This window comes from Salvelinus fontinalis, chromosome 7, assembly GCF_029448725.1.
Source record: "Salvelinus fontinalis isolate EN_2023a chromosome 7, ASM2944872v1, whole genome shotgun sequence".
NCBI classification, from domain to species: Eukaryota; Metazoa; Chordata; class Actinopteri; order Salmoniformes; family Salmonidae; genus Salvelinus; species Salvelinus fontinalis.
The window spans coordinates 62305226-62326925 of NC_074671.1; the positions used below are offsets into that span (position 1 = coordinate 62305226).

Below are 21700 nucleotides of genomic sequence, written 5' to 3' on the forward strand. Positions count from 1 at the left end.
TTACTTGAAAATCCACTGCTTTGCAAGAGGATTGTACAATATGTGTAAATATTCGTCACCAAATTCGTGTGCGGCTGCGTGGCTGAAGAACACGTCGCATGAATGATGACGTTTTCGCAAAACAGGCATCGCTTTGCCACGTCGGTCTCTGTGTGCTACTAGTGACTGTAGCTAGCTACTGTTGCACTGCAAACAGACTCGTTTTTAACCGTATGTTTATTGTTGGAGGTAAACCGATATAACGTTCTGTGTGTTTATAAGTAGCACACAACCCCCGTCCCCGCTAAAGCCTATGAATATATTCCCTTTTAAGACGAGAGAAATGTTCGTTCCTGTCTCGGCTTGTCAACCCACAATTGACTGATGCATCCGTGTCCACACCATCCGCTTTTTGTCAATGTTGTGTGAGTATTCTGTTTAATTCCTGCACGAGTAGCTAATTAGCTAGCTGTTTTTGTATACAATGCATCAAATTAAACATAATGTAGCTACCTAGGCTAGCTAACTTCCCCATTTGAAATGATGAATCCTGTAAATTGTCTCGTTTCTCCTCTATAATAACAAATAACTGTTCGACCATGTCCAATAACACACAAAAGCTAGCTAGCACTGTTCGTTAGGTAGCTTGACAATGTTACTGGAAATAACTAGCTAGCTACAAATTGCTTATACATATCTAGTTAAATGTGTAGTATGTACAATATGTGTTTAGCTAGTTAACGTTAGCTACGTGTCTTGAAAATACAACTTTTCAACTACTATGAGAATGTTTCATCTTCTTGAATGTTCAGTTAGTTATAAAGTAGTTAGAAATTCGATGCTCTGCCATTGGGAATATTGCACTCTCAATACAAGTGTCAGATTGTGTAACAGTTGCCTATAATATTGTAACAGTTTCCATTCTATCAGCCACAGTTTATCACGAACTGGCATAAAGCCGTTACTTTATTGCGCATGCCTTCTGATCTGGGCAGTTTCCGCATTTTGCTGTTGAAAAACTTCAGTTTCGATACAACACTACAGTATAGTCATACTTAAGAAAGTGTTGCCTGAGAACAGTAGCTAGCTATGTTTGCAGATAGGCTACTCTGATCTGATACGAGCATGGATAAGTAGGATATTTTTTATAGCCGTTATCACTCATCATCACCAGAAACATTAGTACGTGGAAGGACAGCCTAGCTAGTCTAAGTTGACTGGCACCTTTGCATCCCTTCCCTGCTCCTCCAGTAGTCAAGGTTATAGTGTACTGGACTAGCCAGCTACCTTTGTTTTGTGGTTGTGGGCATTGTCTGTCTCTCACTAACTCCTTTCTGTTCAGTCTCCCTTAATGGAATGACTGTGTGTGTGGATTGTTCCAGCAAACTATACATTAGCCTATGTACAGCCACTAGGAAGCTCCTCAGTTACACAGACACACACACACACACACACACACACACACAGACACAGACAAAGGTAATTGCGATAACCTGGTTTACTTATCTCTTGTTCTATAACCGTGGCATCTACAGTAACTACGGTTGTTGTCTCTCACCTGGCTGCCATTGTAAAGTGTTTGATGACTGTGTGCTTGTACATGCATTCGATGCCTGTCTGTCTGTGTGTGTTGTCTGTCTGTGTGTGATTCCTGTCTGTCTGTCTGTCTGTCTGTCTGTCTGTCTGTCTGTGTGTGATGTTTGTCTGTGTGTGATGTTTGTCTGTGTGTGATGTTTGTCTGTGTGTGATGTTTGTCTGTGTGTGATGCTTGTAGGTGTGTGTGTGTGTGATGCCTGTCTGTGTGTGTGTGTGTGTGTGTGTGTGTGTGTGTGATGCCTGTCTGTGTGTGTGTGTGTGTGTGTGTGTGTGATGCCTGTCTGTGTGTGTGTGATGCCTGTCTGTGTGTGTGTGATGCCTGTCTGTGTGTGTGATGCCTGTGTGTGTGTGTGTATGATGCCTGTGTGTGTGTGATGCCTGTCTGTCTGTGTGTGTGATGCCTGTCTGTCTGTGTGTGTGATGCCTGTCTGTCTGTGTGTGTGATGCCTGTCTGTCTGTGTCTGTGTGTGTGATGCCTGTCTGTCTGTCTGTGTGATGCCTGTCTGTCTGTCTGTGTGTGTGTGTGTGTGTGTGTGTGTGTGTGTGTGTGTGTGTGTGTGTGTGATGCCTGTCTGTGTTTGTCTGTGTGTGATGCCTGTCTGTGTGTGTGTGTGATGCCTGTCTCTCTGTCTCTCTGTGATGCCTGTCTGTGTCTGTGTGTCTGTGTCTAACGCCTGTCTGTCTGTGTGTGAGATATCTGTCTGTCTGTGTGTGATACCTTTCTGTCTGTGTGATGGCTTTCTGTCTGTGTCTGTCTGTTTGTCTCTGTGTGTCTGTGTGATGCCTGTCTCTCTCTCTCTCTGTGTGTCTGTGTGTGCGATGCCTGTGTGATGCCCGTCTGTGAGATGCCCGTCTGTGATCAGTCTGAGGATGTAGTTTTATGTAAAGTTGCATGACCCTGGGTGCTTGACTATGGTGATGTTGTCCTACCAGTAACCTAGCCCAGGACCTATTCACCTACCTCTGTTCTATTGACTCTATCCTAGTCTTGCCTCTGTTTGTCACCATCTTCCCCGGGGCTGTGTTCAGTAGGATACCATGTTCTGGAAGGTTTAGACAGAAATACATTGTTTATCCGACTACTCATCATAGGTTGATATGACGAGACTCATTCATGGCATGTTTTTTCAGTAGATGTCTATCTGCAACGTGTGTGTACACATTCTGTCCTCTGTTGGGACTGTTCTTCATTGCACCTGGGCTGTGTTCATTAGAGCCCACACCATAACAAAATGTGTTGCAATGTGCACAAGTTCAGATACTATTCTACCTCCCTGTTTGACTCTGTTTTCTAACGTGTTGTGCCTAATGAACATGACCCTGACGTTGTTTTCTCTCTCTGTCCGTCTCTCCAGTGGCCTGGCTGTGTTGGGCCGGGCTGTGAGGTGGTGCTGGTCTCTGGGTCTAGGTGGAGAGGCAGTAGCAGGGGGTGTTGAGGTGGTGCCTGGCCATGCCCGGGGGCCGCAGGGGGCCAAGTAGACAACAGCTGAGCCGCTCTGCTCTGCCCTCCCTACAGACTCTGGTGGGGGGCAGCCTCGGCAACGGACTCAGAAACAGGTTAGGATACGAACACAGATACTGTCGACACCCCTAACACACACACAGATGGGGTAAAGTAGTGTACTACAACAAGCAGACCTAACCCTCCTACCCCACCAAACACAAACAGGCCTCATGGGAAGTTAAATGTGTAGGCCGAGGCTATTTGAGCTTCTGTTTTTAAAATGTTACTGTCTGCATCTACCATGAGACGGTCATAGCTTCTTCCTTCCCGTCCTGACTGTGACTTAATATTCTAACAGAATTCATCTCAGTCAAATAGATGATTGATGTGCGTGAGGGGGGGTGGAGTCAGATTATTAATACCCCCCCTCTGAGGAGGAAGAAGGTATGCCAGCTCAGATAAACACTGAGGAGGAAGAAGGTATGCCAGCTCAGATCAACACTGAGGAGGAAGAAGGTATGCCAGCTTAGATCAACACTGAGGAGGAAGAAGGTATGCCAGCTCAGATCAACACTGAGGAGGAAGAAGGTATGCCAGCTCAGATCAACACCGAGGAGGAAGAAGGTATGCCAGCTCAGATCAACACCGATGAGGAAGAGGCATAGAGATCATTTCACTTCCATTGTTCTGGTCTTTTCTCGTCACAACATGTTCTCCTTTCCCTCACTGTTAATCACATTCCTGCGTTTTCCAGTAGTAGTCTGGTGGACTCGTTCTCCAGTAGTAGTCTGGCGGACTCGTTCTCCAGTAGTAGTCTGGTGGACTCGTTCTCTAGTAGTAGTCTGGGGGACTCGTTCTCCAGTAGTAGTCTGGTGGACTCGTTCTCCAGTAGTAGTCTGGGGGACTCGTTCTCCAGTGGTAGTCTGGGGGACTCGTTCTCCAGTGGTAGTCTGGGGGACTCGTTCTCCAGTGGTAGTCTGGTGGACTCGTTCTCCAGTGGTAGTCTGGGGGACTCGTTCTCCAGTAGTAGTCTGGCGGACTCGTTCTCCAGTAGTAGTCTGGTGGACTCGTTCTCCAGTAGTAGCCTGGTGGACTCGTTCTCCAGTGGTAGTCTGGTGGACTCGTTCTCCAGTGGTAGTCTGGTGGACTCGTTCTCCAGTGGTAGTCTGGGGGACTCGTTCTCCAGTGGTAGTCTGGGGGACTCGTTCTCCAGTAGTAGCCTGGTGGACTCGTTCTCCAGTAGTAGCCTGGTGGACTCGTTCTCCAGTAGTAGTCTGGGGGACTCGTTCTCCAGTGGTAGTCTGGGGGACTCGTTTTCCAGTGGTAGTCTGGCGGACTCGTTCTCCAGTGGTAGTCTGGCGGACTCGTTCTCCAGGGGTAGTCTGGCGGACTCGTTCTCCAGGGGTAGTCTGGGGGACTCGTTCTCCAGGGGTAGCCCGGGGGACTCGTTCTCCAGGGGTAGCCCGGGGGACTCGTTCTCCAGGAGTAGCCCGGGGGACTCGTTCTCCAGGAGTAGCCCGGGGGACTCGTTCTCCAGGAGTAGCCCGGGGGACTCGTTCTCCAGGAGTAGCCCGGGGGACTCGTTCTCCAGGAGTAGCCCGGGGGACTCGTTCTCCAGGAGTAGCCCGGGGGACTCGTTCTCCAGGAGTAGCCCGGGGGACTCGTTCTCCAGGAGTAGCCCGGGGGACTCGTTCTCCAGGAGTAGCCCGGGGGACTCGTTCTCCAGGAGTAGCCCGGGGGACTCGTTCTCCAGGAGTAGCCCGGGGGACTCGTTCTCCAGGAGTAGCCCGGGGGACTCGTTCTCCAGGAGTAGCCCGGGGGACTCGTTCTCCAGGAGTAGCCCGGGGGACTCGTTCTCCAGGAGTAGCCCGGGGGACTCGTTCTCCAGGAGTAGCCCGGGGGACTCGTTCTCCAGGAGTAGCCCGGGGGACTCGTTCTCCAGGAGTAGCCCGGGGGACTCGTTCTCCAGGAGTAGCCCGGGGGACTCGTTCTCCAGGAGTAGCCCGGGGGACTCGTTCTCCAGGAGTAGCCCGGGGGACTCGTTCTCCAGGAGTAGCCCGGGGGACTCGTTCTCCAGGAGTAGCCCGGGGGACTCGTTCTCCAGGAGTAGCCCGGGGGACTCGTTCTCCAGGAGTAGCCCGGGGGACTCGTTCTCCAGGAGTAGCCCGGGGGACTCGTTCTCCAGGAGTAGCCCGGGGGACTCGTTCTCCAGGAGTAGCCCGGGGGACTCGTTCTCCAGGAGTAGCCCGGGGGACTCGTTCTCCAGGAGTAGCCCGGGGGACTCGTTCTCCAGGAGTAGCCCGGGGGACTCGTTCTCCAGGAGTAGCCCGGGGGACTCGTTCTCCAGGAGTAGCCCGGGGGACTCGTTCTCCAGGAGTAGCCCGGGGGACTCGTTCTCCAGGAGTAGCCCGGGGGACTCGTTCTCCAGGAGTAGCCCGGGGGACTCGTTCTCCAGGAGTAGCCCGGGGGACTCGTTCTCCAGGAGTAGCCCGGGGGACTCGTTCTCCAGGAGTAGCCCGGGGGACTCGTTCTCCAGGAGTAGCCCGGGGGACTCGTTCTCCAGGAGTAGCCCGGGGGACTCGTTCTCCAGGAGTAGCCCGGGGGACTCGTTCTCCAGGAGTAGCCCGGGGGACTCGTTCTCCAGGAGTAGCCCGGGGGACTCGTTCTCCAGGAGTAGCCCGGGGGACTCGTTCTCCAGGGGTAGCCCGGGGGACTCGTTCTCCAGGGGTAGCCCGGGGGACTCGTTCTCCAGGGGTAGCCCGGGGGACTCGTTCTCCAGGGGTAGTCCGGTGGACTCGTTCTCCAGGGGTAGCCCGGTGGACTCGTTCTCCAGTAGTAGCCTGGCGGACTCGTTCTCCAGGGGTGGTCGTCCGGCGGACTCAGATGCTCAGCACGCTATAACACTCAAGCTCAAGGCCACTCCAGAACCACAACACACCAGTAACCCCAGCTTCTCTCTATGCCCCCCTCCCTCCAGGAGCAGTAACTGTGTGGGTCTCTCTGCCCCGCCCCTCTCGGCCCTCATCACGCCGGAACCCGTCCGTCACTACCGGATCCCTGACCTCCCATTGGACAGCAGCCTGCTGTTTGAGTTCCTGCTCTTCCTCTACCTGCTGGTGGCGCTGTTTGTTCAGTATATTAATATCTACAGGACTGTGTGGTGGTACCCTTATAGTCACCCTGCTGCCTCCACCTCTCTGGTGAGTAGTAGTGAACACACACACACAGAGATAACCTATAACTCTGTTGAGTTCACACACCTTCAGTCCGTTTGTTGTCTCCTCTCTGCAGAACTTCCATCTGATGGACTACCACCTGGCTATCTTCATCACAGTGATGCTGGCCAGGAGACTGGTGTGGACTATAGTGTCAGAGGTATCTCTCATTCTATATCTCTCTACCTCTCTCACTTTATCTCTATCTCTTTCCACCTCTCTCTCTCTTTCTACCTCTCATCTTCTCTCTTTCTACCTCTCTCTTTCTACCCCCCTCTCTCTCTCTTTCTACCTCTCTCTCTCTTTCTACCTCTCTCTCTCTTTCTACCTCTCTCTCTCTCTCTTTCTACCTCTCTCTCTACCTCTCTCTCTCTCTCTTTCTACCTCTCTCTCTCGTTCTACCTCTCTCCCTTCCTCAACTTTATCTGCCTATTCATCAGCTGTTTGTAAACTCGTTGCATCATGTTTAGTGGTGTAGTAGTAGGGATTGGAGTGAACTTGTTTCTAGTATTTAGGCCTACGCTGATCCTCCTAGTTGCATCGTTAGTGTGTGACTGGCTTCGTGTTGTTGTCTGGACTCTGGCCAGGGTTGTGTGTTTGACTGACTTGTGTCGGCTTAATATTGAGGATTGTAGTCTTGTTATGTCCCAGTTAAGAGCTTAGTGTAGCAATGCATTGTGGTTGATTGTGCTGTCAGTGGATTGTGTTTGTATAACCTCTAACCTGTGCGTGTGTTTCTCTGTCTCTCTGTGTGTGTGTGTCCCCCCCCCCCCCCCCCCAGGCATCTCAGACCAGTCCATGTTCCTTGGTACGGTACGTGGTTCTGATCGCAGCACGGCTCAGCCTCCTCACTCTGTGTGGCTGGGTTCTCTGTTGGACCCTGGTCAACCTGTTCAAGAACCACTCGGTGCTCAACCTGCTCTTCCTTGGATACCCGTGAGTGTCTGTGTTCAGAGAGCGGAGTTCCCAGAGGTTTCAGACTAGTTACTGTATGACAGCAGCTCTACAGTTGGTGTCTCAGTACAGCTCTGTAGATGGTACTCTAGTGGTTTGATTCAGAGATGATGTGTGTACAGAGAAGTAGTGTGTTTTATTGTTCACCATTATCTAGTTGATCACAGTGTCATATTCACCATTATCTAGTTGATCACAGTGTCATGTTCTCCATTATCTAGTTGATCACAGTGTCATATTCTCCATTATCTAGTTGATCACAGTGTCATATTCTCCATTATCTAGTTGATCGCAGTGTCATATTCTCCATTATCTAGTTGATCGCAGTGTCATATTCTCCATTATCTAGTTGATCGCAGTGTCATATTCTCCATTATCTAGTTGATCGCAGTGTCATATTCTCCATTATCTAGTTGATCACAGTGTCATATTCTCCATTATCTAGTTGATCACAGTGTCATATTCTCCATTATCTAGTTGATCACAGTGTCATATTCTCCATTATCTAGTTGATCACAGTGTCATATTCTCCATTATCTAGTTGATCACAGTGTCATATTCTCCATTATCTAGTTGATCACAGTGTCATATTCTCCATTATCTAGTTGATCACAGTGTCATATTCTCCATTATCTAGTTGATCACAGTGTCATATTCTCCATTATCTAGTTGATCGCAGTGTCATATTCTCCATTATCTAGTTGATCGCAGTGTCATATTCACCATTATCTAGTTGATCGCAGTGTCATATTCACCATTATCTAGTTGATCGCAGTGTCATATTCACCATTATCTAGTTGATCGCAGTGTCATATTCACCATTATCTAGTTGATCGCAGTGTCATATTCACCATTATCTAGTTGATCGCAGTGTCATATTCACCATTATCTAGTTGATCGCAGTGTCATATTCACCATTATCTAGTTGATCGCAGTGTCATATTCACCATTATCTAGTTGATCGCAGTGTCATATTCACCATTATCTAGTTGATCGCAGTGTCATATTCACCATTATCTAGTTGATCGCAGTGTCATATTCACCATTATCTAGTTGATCGCAGTGTCATATTCACCATTATCTAGTTGATCGCAGTGTCATATTCACCATTATCTAGTTGATCGCAGTGTCAAATCTCCATTATCTAGTTGATCTAACACATGGTTCTTTATTTCCCATTGTCCTCTCTCCTCTCTCTCCTCTCTCTCCTCTCTCCTGTCTCTCTCCTGTCTCTCTCCTCTCTCTCCTCTCTCCTGTCTCTCTCCCGTCTCTCTCCTCTCTCTCTCCTGTCTCTCTCTCCTGTCTCTCTCTCCTCTCTCTCTCCTCTCTCTCTCCTCTCTCTCTCCTCTCCCCTCTCTCTCTCCTCTCTCTCTCTCCTCTCTCTCTCTCCTCTCTCTCTCTCCTCTCTCTCTCTCCTCTCTCTCTCTCCTCTCTCTCTCCCCTCTCTCTCTCCTCTCTCCTCTCTCTCTCTCCTCTCTCTCTCCCCTCTCTCTCTCTCCTCTCTCTCTCCCCTCTCTCTCTCTTCTCTCTCTCTCCTCTCTCTCCTCTCTCTCCTCTCTCCTCTCTCTCTTCTCTCTCTCTCTCTCTCCTCTCTCTCTCCTCTATCCTCTCTCTCCTCTCTCTCTCTCCTCTCTCTCTCTCCCCTCTCTCCTCTCTCTCCTCTCCCCTGTCTCTCTGTGCGTCAGGTTTGGGGTGTATGTCCCCCTGTGTTGCTTCCATCAGGAGAGTAGGGCCCAGCCAGTGCCTTCAGACTGTGGTTACTCAGACCAGGACCTGTCCCACGGGCCCTTCTTCAGGTAAACACTCACATAAACACACACACTCCCCATATTCAGGTAAACAAATAAACAACAGACTTCAATGTTCTCTCCCCCAGCCAAACCCAACCTTCTGGTCAGAGTGGAGGACAGAACATTGACTTAAGAAATGGCAATTAAAGTTCCCTGTGAAGTGGGTGGAATCAGAGGCAGTCAGGAACTCCTCTTGATTTCTTCTCTCTCACAGCCTGGGACAGATTCCTCTTTTTGATTGTGTGAGTTTAGTCAATGGTCTTTTGAGCTGAAACCCCACCTAAAGGGTGGGCATTTGAAGTACCATAGAGAGTACACTGCAAAGAGACAACAATGTGATATTCCTGTCATGTGACGTTTTCATAAATGCAATAATAGTGTCATTTTAAAAAGAATGAAACTGAATAAGACAGAATAATACTTGGTTTACGTCTTACCTGTTCTATTTCTGGGCCCGTATTAATAATGGCAGTAGGAGTGCTGGGCCCCGTATCCACAAAGAGCCTCAGAGTAGAAAATTGGTCTTAAGTGATGAGAATAGAGAATCTCCTGCTCTTATGGTTCCGAATACAAGCTATTCATGAAACCTCTAGTCATAAGAGTCCTACCTAGTTGACAGATCTTTAGGACACCAGCTGTCCTAATCAGTTACCAGCTGTCCTAATCGGTTAACAGTTACCAGCTGTCCTAATCAATTAACAGTTACCAGCTGTCCTAATCGGTTAACAGTTACCAGCTGTCCTAATCGGTTAACAGTTACCAGCAGGCTTCTTGTTTATTATGATAATCATTCTTTTAAAGCTTCTTGGTAGTAGAGCAGGGCAGTGAGTCAGTGGTACCAGCGCCATAGTCAGGCAATTGGAGTTGTTGAAAGAATGTTTTGATATTTCTGTATGATAAATCAATACATCGACTTAAATGCATCATTATTTTTCATTTCTCATTTTTATTACAAAAATGTACCCCTTTTTCTCCCCAATTTTGTGGTATCCAATTGGTAGTTACAGTCTTGTCTTATCGCTGCAACTCCCGTACGGACTCGGGAGAGGCGAAGGTCGAGAGCTGTGAGTCCTCCGAAACACAACCCAACCAAGCCGCACTGCTTCTTGACACAATGCCCGCGTAACCCAGAAGCCAACCGCACCAATGTGTCGGAGGGAACGCCATACACCTGGTCAGCGTGCACTGCGCCCGGCCCGCCACAGGAGTTGCTAGTGCGCGATGGGACAAGGACATCCCTGCTGGCCAAACCCTCCCCTAACCCGGACGACGCTGTGCCAATTGTGCGCCGCCCCATGGGTCTTCCGGTCGCAGCCGGTTGCGACAGAGTCTGGACTCGAACTCAGAATCTCTAGTGGCACAGCCCGCACTGCGATGCAGTGCCTTAGACCACTGCGCCACTCATGAGGCGACGCAGCAGTATTTTTGACAGTGATTTCACATGAGGCCTATTTCACATAATATGATAAATAATCACATATTTTTATTTGGGTTATTTCATTAACCTACATCATGTTATTTCAAGTTATCCCTTTGGAGCACAATATCACATTGTTAAAAAGGTGCCTAAATTGGACATGCCTATAAGTTGGGCAGTTGAAGGCATCTTGGGCCTATGTTAACTTTTGATTGTGTTCGGGAAAATAATTATAGACTTTTGAAACGTGTGAAAATGATATCAAACGTTTTATCATTGCAATGTTTTAATGTCACATTCACTGTGGTTGTCTGACGCATGCTATTGGGTTCAGAGCGATTGATTATCCTCCATCATTGGATGTTGCCAATCATTTTAAAGATGACTTAATGGCAAAGTGGGCAAACTTAGGCAGGAAATGTCAACAACGAACAGTGAGCCATCGTATTCATACATTTAAAAAATGTAATAATGAAACTATGTTTTTCTAAGGTATAATTTTGTGAAGTTGGTCTGGGAGAGGTGGAATAATTATTGTTATCGATCAATAATGACAAACCTCCTGGCATTGACAACTTAGATGGAAAGCTACATAGGAGTGGCTATAGAGTCAGCTACCATCCTATTTGTCAAATCTTTAATCTGAGCCTAGAGGAAAGTCTTTGTCCTCAGGCCTGGAGGGAAGCCAAAGTCATTCCGCTACCCAAGACTGGTAAAGCGGCTTTTACTGGTTCTAACAGCAGACCTATCAGCTGGCTGCCAGCTCTTACCAAACTGTTGGGGAAATTGTTTTTGACCAAATACAATGTTGTTTCTCTGTAAACAAATTAACAACAGACTTTCAGCATGCTTATAGAGAAGGGCACTCAATATGTACTGCACTGACACAAATGACTGATTGGTTGAAATAAATTGATATTAAGAAGATTGTGGGAGCTGTACTGTTAGATTTCAGTGCAGCCTTTGATATTATTGACCATAACCTGTTGTTGAGAACTTGTGTGTTGTGGCTTTTCAACCTCAGCTCTGAATCCACAATATGGCTATCTATCTAATAGAACTCAGAGGGTTTTCTTTAATGGAAGCTTCTCTAATGTAAAACATGTAAATTGTGGTGTACCGCAGGGCAGCTCTCTAGGACTTCTACTATTTTCTATTTTCACCAATGACCTGCCACTGGCATTAAACAAAGCATGTGTCTATGTATGCTGATGATTCAACCATATACACATCAGCAACCACAGCTAGTGAAGTCACTGAAACCCTTAGAGTTGCAGTCTGTTTTGGAATGGGTGGCCAGTAATAAACTGGTCCTGAACATCTCTAAAACTAAGAGCATTGTATTTGGTACAAATCATTCCCTAACTGCTAGACCTCAGCTGAATCTGGTAATGAATGGTGTGGCTGTTGAACAAGTCGAGACAAAATTAGATGGCGTTACCTTTTGATTTGTAAACTGTCATGGTCAAAACATATAGATTTAATGGTTGTAAAGATGGGGAGAAGCTTATCCGTAATAAAGAGATGCTCTGCTTTTTTGACACCACACTCCACAAAGCAAGTCCTGCAGGTTCTAGTTGGATCTTATCTTGATTATTGTCCAGTCATGTGGTTAAGTGCTACAAAGAAAGACCTAGTTAAGCTGCAGCTGGCCCAGAACAGAGCAGAACGTCTTGCTCTTCATTGTAACTAGAGGGATAATATTCATACTATGCATACCAGTCTCTCTTGGCTAAGAGCTGAGGAAAGACTGACTGCTAGGGCTGGGCGGTGTACCGTAGTTTACTATATACCGGTATTGATGCACGGACCGGTTTGGGTTTTTACTTTACCTTCTGTAACGGTATTTGAATGTTTAGTTTGTTAAATGTGTTACGCCGTGTGACACACGCTCTTACCCGACCAGACATGCCACCAGGAGGCTTTTCACAGTTCCTAGGTGCAGAATATATTCAAGGACAATTACAATTTAGCAATTAAACACGAGTGATAGATGTGCAGAAGATGAATGTGTAAGTAGGGATACTGGGGTGCAAAGGAGAAAATAAAAAAAATAACAGTATGGGAATGAGGTAGTTGGATGGGCTTTTACAGATGGGCTATTTACAGGTGCAGTGATCTGTGAACTGCTCTGACAGCTGGTGCTTAAAGTTCAAGAGGGAAATATGAGTCTCCAGCTTCAGTGATTTTTGCAATTTGTTCCAGTCATTGGCAGCAGAGAACTGGAAGGAAAGGAGGCCAAAGGAGTAATTGGCTAGTCAGTTTTACAAAGGTATGTTTGGCAGCATGAGTGAAGGATGCTTTGTTGCGAAATAGGAAGCTGATTCTAGATTTAATTTTGGATTGGAGATGCTTAATGTGAGTCTGGAAGGAGAGTTTACAATCTAACCAGACACCTAGGTATTTATTTTTTTACCTTTATCCAAGTTGTTGTGAGGGGTGCAGGGCTGTTGACCGGGGTAGGGGTAGCCAGGTGGAAAGCATGGCCAGCCGTAGAAAAATGCTTATTGAAATTCTCAATTATCGTGGATTTATCGGTGGTAAGTGTTTCCTATTCTCAGTGCAGTGGGCTGCACTCATATAGAGCAAATAAACAGCAAACCTGGTTTCAAAAAACAGATAAAGCAACACTTCACGGCACAACGCCCCCATGTGACCTACTGGTTGTGTGTGTACTGACGTGTATGTGGAACTGGTAGATGCAGACACACTATATGTTCATGTTTTTAAATGTATCGTAATGTGTCGGACCCCAGGAAGACTAGCTGGCAACATTGGCTAATGGGGATCCTAATAAATCAAATCAGGTGCAACTTGGTTAATGAGCGTCATCACTGTCTTTCCTTTGTGGTGCCTCAAACTGTCATGAGAACCGTCTCAGATCAACTTCCATGACTTGATTTTCCTCCTGGTTGAGTTTGTCTGGGCAGTGTCTTAACATCATCCCAAAACCTACTCTGAGCTGGGAGGTTTGTAAAGAGGGTTCATGCAGGGTTCATGCATAGCTTTTTATGTTTACCCATAAGAGGAGTAAAATGTCTATTCTCAGCACTTCCCACCAATTTTCTACTCCGAGATACTTTGTGGATACGGGGCCCTGGTCCCCCTTGTCCTTGTAGTCTTATTCCATTATGAAAAAACTGATCCTAGATCATTCTTACTTCTCTCTTCTCCCTCCAGGCCTAAGGACTTCCTGGCGTTACTAAGGGAGAGCCTGAGAGAGCAGTTTACCACTCCAGGCCACACCCCCCACCACACCTGTCCCCAGCCCCCATCTCCAGAACTCATCCGCAGTGAGGTGGAGGAACTCCGGAGCGACTTCAACCGTCGCATCAAGGAAGTCCTCTTCAACTCCCTCTTCAGCGCTTACTACGTTGCCTTCCTCCCCCTCTGCTTCGTCAAGGTACTAGCCCTTACCCTTACTATGTAGCCTTCCTCCCTCTGCTTCGTCAAGGTACTAGCCCTTACCCTTACTACGTAGCCTTCCTCCCTCTGCTTCATCAAGGTACTAACTCTTACTACATAGTCTTCCTCCTCTGCTTCATCAAGGTACTAACTCTTACTACATAGTCTTCCTCCCTCTGCTTCATCAAGGTACTAACTCTTACTACATAGTCTTCCTCTCTGCTTCATCAAGGTACTAACTCTTACTACATAGTCTTCCTCCCTCTGCTTCATCAAGGTACTAACTCTTACTACATAGTCTTCCTCTCTGCTTCATCAAGGTACTAACTCTTACTACATAGTCTTCCTCCCTCTGCTTCATCAAGGTACTAACTCTTACTACATAGTCTTCCTCTCTGCTTCATCAAGGTACTAACTCTTACTACATAGCCTTTCTCCCTCTGCTTCATCAAGGTACTAACTCTTACTACATAGCCTTCCTCTCTGCTTCATCAAGGTACTAACTCTTACTACGTAGCCTTCCTCTCTCTGCTTCATCAAGGTACTAACTCTTACTACATAGTCTTCCTCTCTCTGCTTCATCAAGGTACTAACTCTTACTACATAGCCTTCCTCTCTCTGCTTCATCAAGGTACTAACTCTTACTACATAGCCTTCCCCCCTCTGCTTCATCAAGGTACTAACTCTTACTACATAGTCTTCCTCTCTGCTTCATCAAGGTACTAACTCTTACTACATAGCCTTCCTCTCTCTGCTTCATCAAGGTACTAACTCTTACTACATAGCCTTCCTCTCTCTGCTTCATCAAGGTACTAACTCTTACTACATAGCCTTTCTCCCTCTGCTTCATCAAGGTACTAACTCTTACTACATAGCCTTCCCCTCTCTGCTTCATCAAGGTACTAACTCTTACTACATAGCCTTCCTCTCTCTGCTTCATCAAGGTACTAACTCTTACTACTAACTCTTACTACATAGCCTTCCTCTCTCTGCTTCATCAAGGTACTAACTCTTACTACATAGCCTTCCTCTCTCTGCTTCATCAAGGTACTAACTCTTACTACATAGCCTTTCTCCTCTGCTTCATCAAGGTACTAACTCTTACTACATAGCCTTCCTCTCTCTGCTTCATCAAGGTACTAACTCTTACTACATAGCCTTCCTCTCTCTGCTTCATCAAGGTACTAACTCTTACTACTAACTCTTACTACATAGCCTTCCTCTCTCTGCTTCATCAAGGTACTAACTCTTACTACATAGCCTTCCTCTCTGCTTCATCAAGGTACTAACTCTTACTACATAGCCTTCCTCTCTCTGCTTCATCAAGGTACTAACTCTTACTACATAGCCTTCCTCTCTGCTTCATCAAGGTACTAACTCTTACTACATAGCCTTCCTCTCTCTGCTTCAAGGTACTAACCCTTACTACGTAGCCTTCCTCTCTCTGCTTCATCAAGGTACTAACTCTTACTACATAGCCTTTCTCCCTCTGCTTCATCAAGGTACTAACTCTTACTACATAGCCTTCCCCTCTCTGCTTCATCAAGGTACTAACTCTTACTACATAGCCTTCCCCCCTCTGCTTCATCAAGGTACTAACTCTTACTACATAGTCTTCCTCCCTCTGCTTCATCAAGGTACTAACTCTTACCCTACTAGGTAGTCTTCCTCCCTCTGCTTCATCAAGGTACTAACTCTTACTACATAGCCTTCCTCCCTCTGCTTCATCAAGGTAGTAACTCTTACTACATAGTCTTCCTCTCTGCTTCATCAAGGTACTAACTCTTACTACATAGCCTTCCTCTCTGCTTCATCAAGGTACTAACTCTTACCCTTACTAGGTAGTCTTCCTCCCCTCTGCTTCATCAAGGTACTAACTCTTACTACATAGCCTTCCTCTCTGCTTCATCAAGGTACGTCACACTTCCTCTATCTCTCTCTCCCTCTCCTTCCTACTCTCTTTCCCTCCCTCTAGCAGGTTGCTGCTTTCCTTCTCCTCCCCTCCAAGGAACTGTCAACCCTCCTGGTACTCCTCTCCCCTCCCTGTTATCCACGGAACTGTCAACCCTCCTGGTACTCCTCCCCCCTCCCTGTTATCCACGGAACTGTCAACCCTCCTGGTACTCCTCCCCCCTCCCTGTTATCCACGGAACTGTCAACCCTCCTGGTACTCCTCCCCCCTTCCTGTTATCCACGGAACTGTCAACCCTCCTGGTACTCCTCCCCCCTCCCCGTTATCCAAGGAACTGTCAACCCTCCTCGTACTCCTCTCCCCTCCCTGTTATCCAAGGAACTGTCAACCCTCCTGGTACTCCTCTCCCCTCCCTGTTATCCAAGGAACTGTCAACCCTCCTGGTACTCTTTCCCCTACCCGTTATCCAAGGAACTGTCAACCCTCCTGGTACTCCTCCCCCCTCCCCGTTATCCAAGGAACTGTCAACCCTCCTGGTACTCCCCTCCCTGTTATCCACGGAACTGTCAACCCTCCTGGTACTCCTCCCCCCTCCCTGTTATCCACGGAACTGTCAACCCTCCTGGTACTCCTCCCCCCTCCCTGTTATCCACGGAACTGTCAACCCTCCTGGTACTCCTCCCCCCTCCCTGTTATCCACGGAACTGTCAACCCTCCTGGTACTCCTCCCCCCTTCCTGTTATCCACGGAACTGTCAACCCTCCTGGTACTCCTCTCCCCTCCCTGTTATCCAAGGAACTGTCAACCCTCCTGCTACTCCTCTCCCCTCCCTGTTATCCAAGGAACTGTCAACCCTCCTGCTACTCCTCTCCCCTCCCTGTTATCCAAGGAACTGTCAACCCTCCTGGTACTCCTCTCCCCTCCCTGTTATCCAAGGAACTGTCAACCCTCCTAGTACTCCTCCCCCCTCCCCGTTATCCAAGGAACTGTCAACCCTCCTGGTACTCCTCTCCCCTCCCCGTTATCCAAGGAACTGTCAACCCTCCTAGTACTCCTCCCCCCTCCCCGTTATCCAAGGAACTGTCAACCCTCCTGGTACTCCTCTCCCCTCCCTGTTATCCACGGAACTGTCAACCCTCCTGGTACTCCTCCCCCCTCCATGTTATCCACGGAACTGTCAACCCTCCTGGTACTCCTCCCCCCTCCCTGTTATCCACGGAACTGTCAACCCTCCTGGTATTCCTCTCCTCTCCCTGTTATCCAAGGAACTGTCAACCCTCCTGCTACTCCTCTCCCCTCTCCGTTATCCAAGGAACTGTCAACCCTCCTGGTACTCCTCTCCCCGTTATCCAAGGAACTGTCAACCCTCCTGGTACTCCTCTCCCCTCCCTGTTATCCAAGGAACTGTCAACCCTCCTGGTACTCCTCCCCCCTCCCTGTTATCCAAGGAACTGTCAACCCTCCTGGTACTCCTCTCCCCTCCCCTCCCTGTTATCCAAGGAACTGTCAACCCTCCTGGTACTCATCTCCCCTGGGTCTTTGTGTGTTCACAGTTTCCTCCTCCAGTCTCCAGGTATCCTAGGTGCTGTCTCCTGCGTTTGTGTTAAGGCCCTTGAACCCTAAAAGGTGGTCTTCTCTCCCCCTCCAGAGTACCCAGTACTATGACATGCGGTGGTCCTGTGAGCACCTGATCATGGTGTGGATCAATGCGTTTGTGATGCTGATGAGCCAGCTGTTACCTCCCAGCTACTGTGACCTGCTGCACCGCTCGGCAGCCCACCTGGGGCGCTGGCAGAAGCTGGAGCACGGGTTCTACAGCAACGCCCCGCAGCACGTGTAGGTGGTCCCCACACACATACACACACACACACACACACACTTCTACAACAACGGCCCGCAGCACGTGTAGGTGGTCCCCCCACACACACACACACACACACACACACACACTTCTACAACAACGGCCCGCAGCAGTGTGTGTCAGTACGTAACCCGACCTTTTCTCCTGGTGAAGTAGACATGTGCAGGATTTTGTTCCAACACGTCTGACTCTAATCAACTGTTCTTCAGGACTCCACCAGGTGCGTTAGAGCAGGGATGGAGTAAAGCCCTGCATCAGGAGGCTGTCTCCAGGAAGAGGGTTAACCACCCTGCTGTCCACCAGACTCTGCTGTCTAGTCTTCTAGGCAGGGTTCTATTTGATCTGTCGGCTGTAGGATCAATCTCCACCTTTTCATTGTGTGTTGCAGGTGGTCTGAGAGTACGGTCTGGCCCCAGGGGGTGTTAGTACGCCACAGTCGTAGCCTGTACAAGGCTGTAGGACCCTACAACGTGGCCCTGCCCTCAGACGTCTCCCACGCTAGGTTTTACGTGAGTCACTGCCTTTCACTAGACCCTTTAATGTGGATGTGTGTTTATATCTGCCCATGTCCTGCCTTTCACTAGATCCTTTAATGTGGATGTGTTTATATCTGCCCATGTCCTGCCTTTCACCAGATCCTTTAGTGTGTGTTTATATCTGCCCATGTCCTGTCTTTCACTAGATCCTTTAGTGTGTGTTTATATCTGCCCATGTCCTGCCTTTCACTAGATCCTTTAATGTGGATGTGTTTATATCTGTCCATGTCCTGCCTTTCACTAGATCCTTTAGTGTGTGTTTATATCTGCCCATGTCCTGTCTTTCACTAGATCCTTTAGTGTGTGTTTATATCTGCCCATGTCCTGTCTTTCACTAGATCCTTTAGTGTGTGTTTATATCTGCCCATGTCCTGCCTTTCACTAGATCCTTTAATGTGGATGTGTGTTTATCTGCCCATGTCCTGCCTTTCACCAGATCCTTTAGTGTGTGTTTATATCTGCCCATGTCCTGTCTTTCACTAGATCCTTTAGTGTGTGTTTATATCTGCCCATGTCCTGCCTTTCACTAGATCCTTTAATGTGGATGTGTTTATATCTGCCCATGTCCTGTCTTTCACTAGATCCTTTAGTGTGTGTTTATATCTGCCCATGTCCTGTCTTTCACTAGATCCTTTAGTGTGTGTTTATATCTGCCCATGTCCTGTCTTTCACTAGATCCTTTAGTGTGTGTTTATATCTGCCCATGTCCTGCCTTTCACTAGATCCTTTAATGTGGATGTGTGTTTATCTGCCCATGTCCTGCCTTTCACTAGACCCTTTAGTGTGGATGTGTTTATATCTGCCCATGTCCTGCCTTTCACTAGATCCTTTAGTGTGTGTTTATATCTGCCCATGTCCTGTCTTTCACTAGATCCTTTAGTGTGTGTTTATATCTGCCCATGTCCTGCCTTTCACTAGACCCTTTAGTGTGGATGTGTTTATATCTGCCCATGTCCTGCCTTTCACTAGACCCTTTAGTGTGGATGTGTTTATATCTGCCCATGTCCTGCCTTTCACTAGATCCTTTAGTGTGGATGTGTTTATATCTGCCCATGTCCTGCCTTTCACTAGATCCTTTAGTGTGGATGTGTTTATATCTGCCCATGTCCTGCCTTTCACTAGATCCTTTAGTGTGGATGTGTTTATATCTGCCCATGTCCTGTCTTTCACTAGATCCTTTAGTGTGGATGTGTGTTTATATCTGCCCATGTCCTGCCTTTCACTAGATCCTTTAGTGTGGATATGTGTTTATATCTGCCCATGTCCTGTCTTTCACTAGATCCTTTAGTGTGGATGTGTTTATATCTGTCCATGTCCTGCCTTTCACTAGATCCTTTAGTGTGTGTTTATCTGCCCATGTCCTGCGTTTCACTAGATCCTTTAGTGTGGATGTGTTTATATCTGCCCATGTCCTGCCTTTCACTAGATCCTTTAGTGTGGATGTGTTTATATCTGCCCATGTCCTGCCTTTCACTAGATCCTTTAGTGTGGATGTGTTTATATCTGCCCATGTCCTGCCTTTCACTAGATCCTTTAGTGTGGATGTGTTTATATCTGTCCATGTCCTGCCTTTCACTAGATCCTTTAGTGTGGATGTGTTTATATCTGTCCATGTCCTGCCTTTCACTAGATCCTTTAGTGTGGATGTGTGTTTATATCTGTCCATGTCCTGCCTTGAGACGTCCCTTTATTTACAAGTCTAACTATAAATACATGTTTATAAATAAATACCAATTGTGATATTATTTATTGTGTTGTAGTTCCTTTTCCACAAGCCGTTGCGGATCCTGAACCTGTTAATCTGGATTGAGTGTAGCGTCGTCCTGTACCAGCTGTACTCCCTGCTCCGCTCTGAAAGCTGGAACCACACCCTGTCCCTGGGCCTCATCCTGTTCTGTAACTACTACGTCCTCTTCAAGCTGCTCCGGGACCGCATCGTGCTGGGCAAGGCCTACTCCTACCCTGTTACCTCCAGTACAGGGTCCAGCACTACCAACAGCACCGCCACCAACGGCCTGGGGCTCAAGTCCCAGTGACGGCCCAGGAGAGGGTTCTGGAGCTGGGGGACGTGGGTTTGGATACTCACTGGCCTCCCTGGCTGTACGGAGTGATGGGTGGAAGGGGTGGAGGTGAGAGAGGGGGTCGGGCGTGCAGCAGTGGGGTGGGAGGGACTGACTGTGAACTCATATTGTTTTGATACGGTTCTATTTTTCATGCAATGTTTATACCTATTTAAATAATATTTTATTTTGTATACTGTTTCAAAAGTAACAGGGCATTACGGTAGTATTGTCATGTGATGTTGTCTCATGGGGCAAAGCGATTGGATGGGAGAGAGTGAGTTGTGTTCTTGATGCCATGAGGCCCCGCCCACGTGCTGTGCTAAGCTCCTCCTCCTATGCTCACTGCGTTCCGACTTCCACCAAAGATGCTTAAAGAAAACTTCAGAGCCAATCAGAGGGATAGACTATGGTTCCGGCAGCCAATCAAGGAAGAGACTTTGGCTCGGTTGCCAATCAAGGAAGCGACTGAGGAGACCCCGCCTCTCCCTGCACACTGCCTCTTTAGAGAACGTATTCATCCCTTTACGGTGTTTTATTAGGATTCGTTTCGTAGCAAGACTGTCTGCAGTTTGTCCATGAGCGCTGACTCTGGTGCCTGTAGAACATATCCACGTCCCAAATGGCACCCTATTCCCTACATAGTGCACAGCTTTTGACCAGAGCCTTATTAGCCTAGGTTAAAAGTAGTGCACTAAATAGGGAATAGGGTATAATTTGGGACAGGCTCAATGTTTTCTTTGCAGTGTCATGTTCATTCAGGTCATTAATTTACCACAAATAGCCGCTCTTCATTTCACTGTGCCTGAGAAGCGAAAAACATAGATATAGAATGGACACCACCACCGCAACAGATTGCATGGCCGTTTTTCTAGATGGGACACAAACCGCATTGAATGTGCAGACGTATGTATGTGCTTTACTTTCCAGTGTGTGCTTGAAATTAAATAAAACATTACACTTGGTATCTTCAATGCTACAAGTTGTGCTCAGCTGCTAGCAGTGTTATTTTAAAGAGCTTGCCTTGTTGCGAGTCCCAGGTGAGGATGTGGGATGGGTTCTAGTGCCATAATTGTCCGTTCATCCATTCTATTTTGTTCCTTTTCTATGAGCAGCTGATCTAGAATGATTCATGTTTTTATCAACGTGCCAAAATCCCAGGTTGCCTGTATGATCATGTTTGTTCATGGGCGCGTTCCACCTTGTCTTTTAATGCAGTCCTGTTGTAAGGCCCCTCAGCAGATTGCTATATCAAATGAATGATGAATGTGGTACCTGAGATGTTGTGAGATCTGATATGTGCAGGATGACTGCAATAAAGATGACCTGGAACGTTAGCTGTGTGTTTATATTTTCAGTGGGTGAGGTGGAAGATGGAGGAGGGAGACATGCTGTCCTATGGCTCACAGTGTTTGATTTTCGATGAGCATTTTTTATGCCGTTGAAATAAAATAAAAAATAAAAAGCGCTGTTAAACTGACTTGTGAAATGTGTTTGTTTGTCCATGAGATCGTGCAGATAAGAGATGAAA

General features: G+C 47.5%; 1 protein-coding gene across 1 annotated transcript; it reads left to right on the forward strand.

The window, feature by feature from the left end:
• The first annotated feature begins 108 nt into the window (after positions 1 to 108).
• Positions 109 to 21649, forward strand: tmem39a (transmembrane protein 39A). The gene is made up of 10 exons (XM_055930264.1): positions 109 to 404; positions 2931 to 3132; positions 5997 to 6219; positions 6311 to 6394; positions 7016 to 7170; positions 8874 to 8984; positions 13576 to 13798; positions 17361 to 17548; positions 17962 to 18082; positions 19870 to 21649. The coding sequence occupies exons 2-10, from the start codon at positions 3026 to 3028 to the stop codon at positions 20143 to 20145; spliced, it is 1488 nt and encodes a 495-aa protein (XP_055786239.1). The 5' UTR covers positions 109 to 404; positions 2931 to 3025; the 3' UTR covers positions 20146 to 21649.
• Positions 21650 to 21700: the final 51 nt, after the last annotated feature.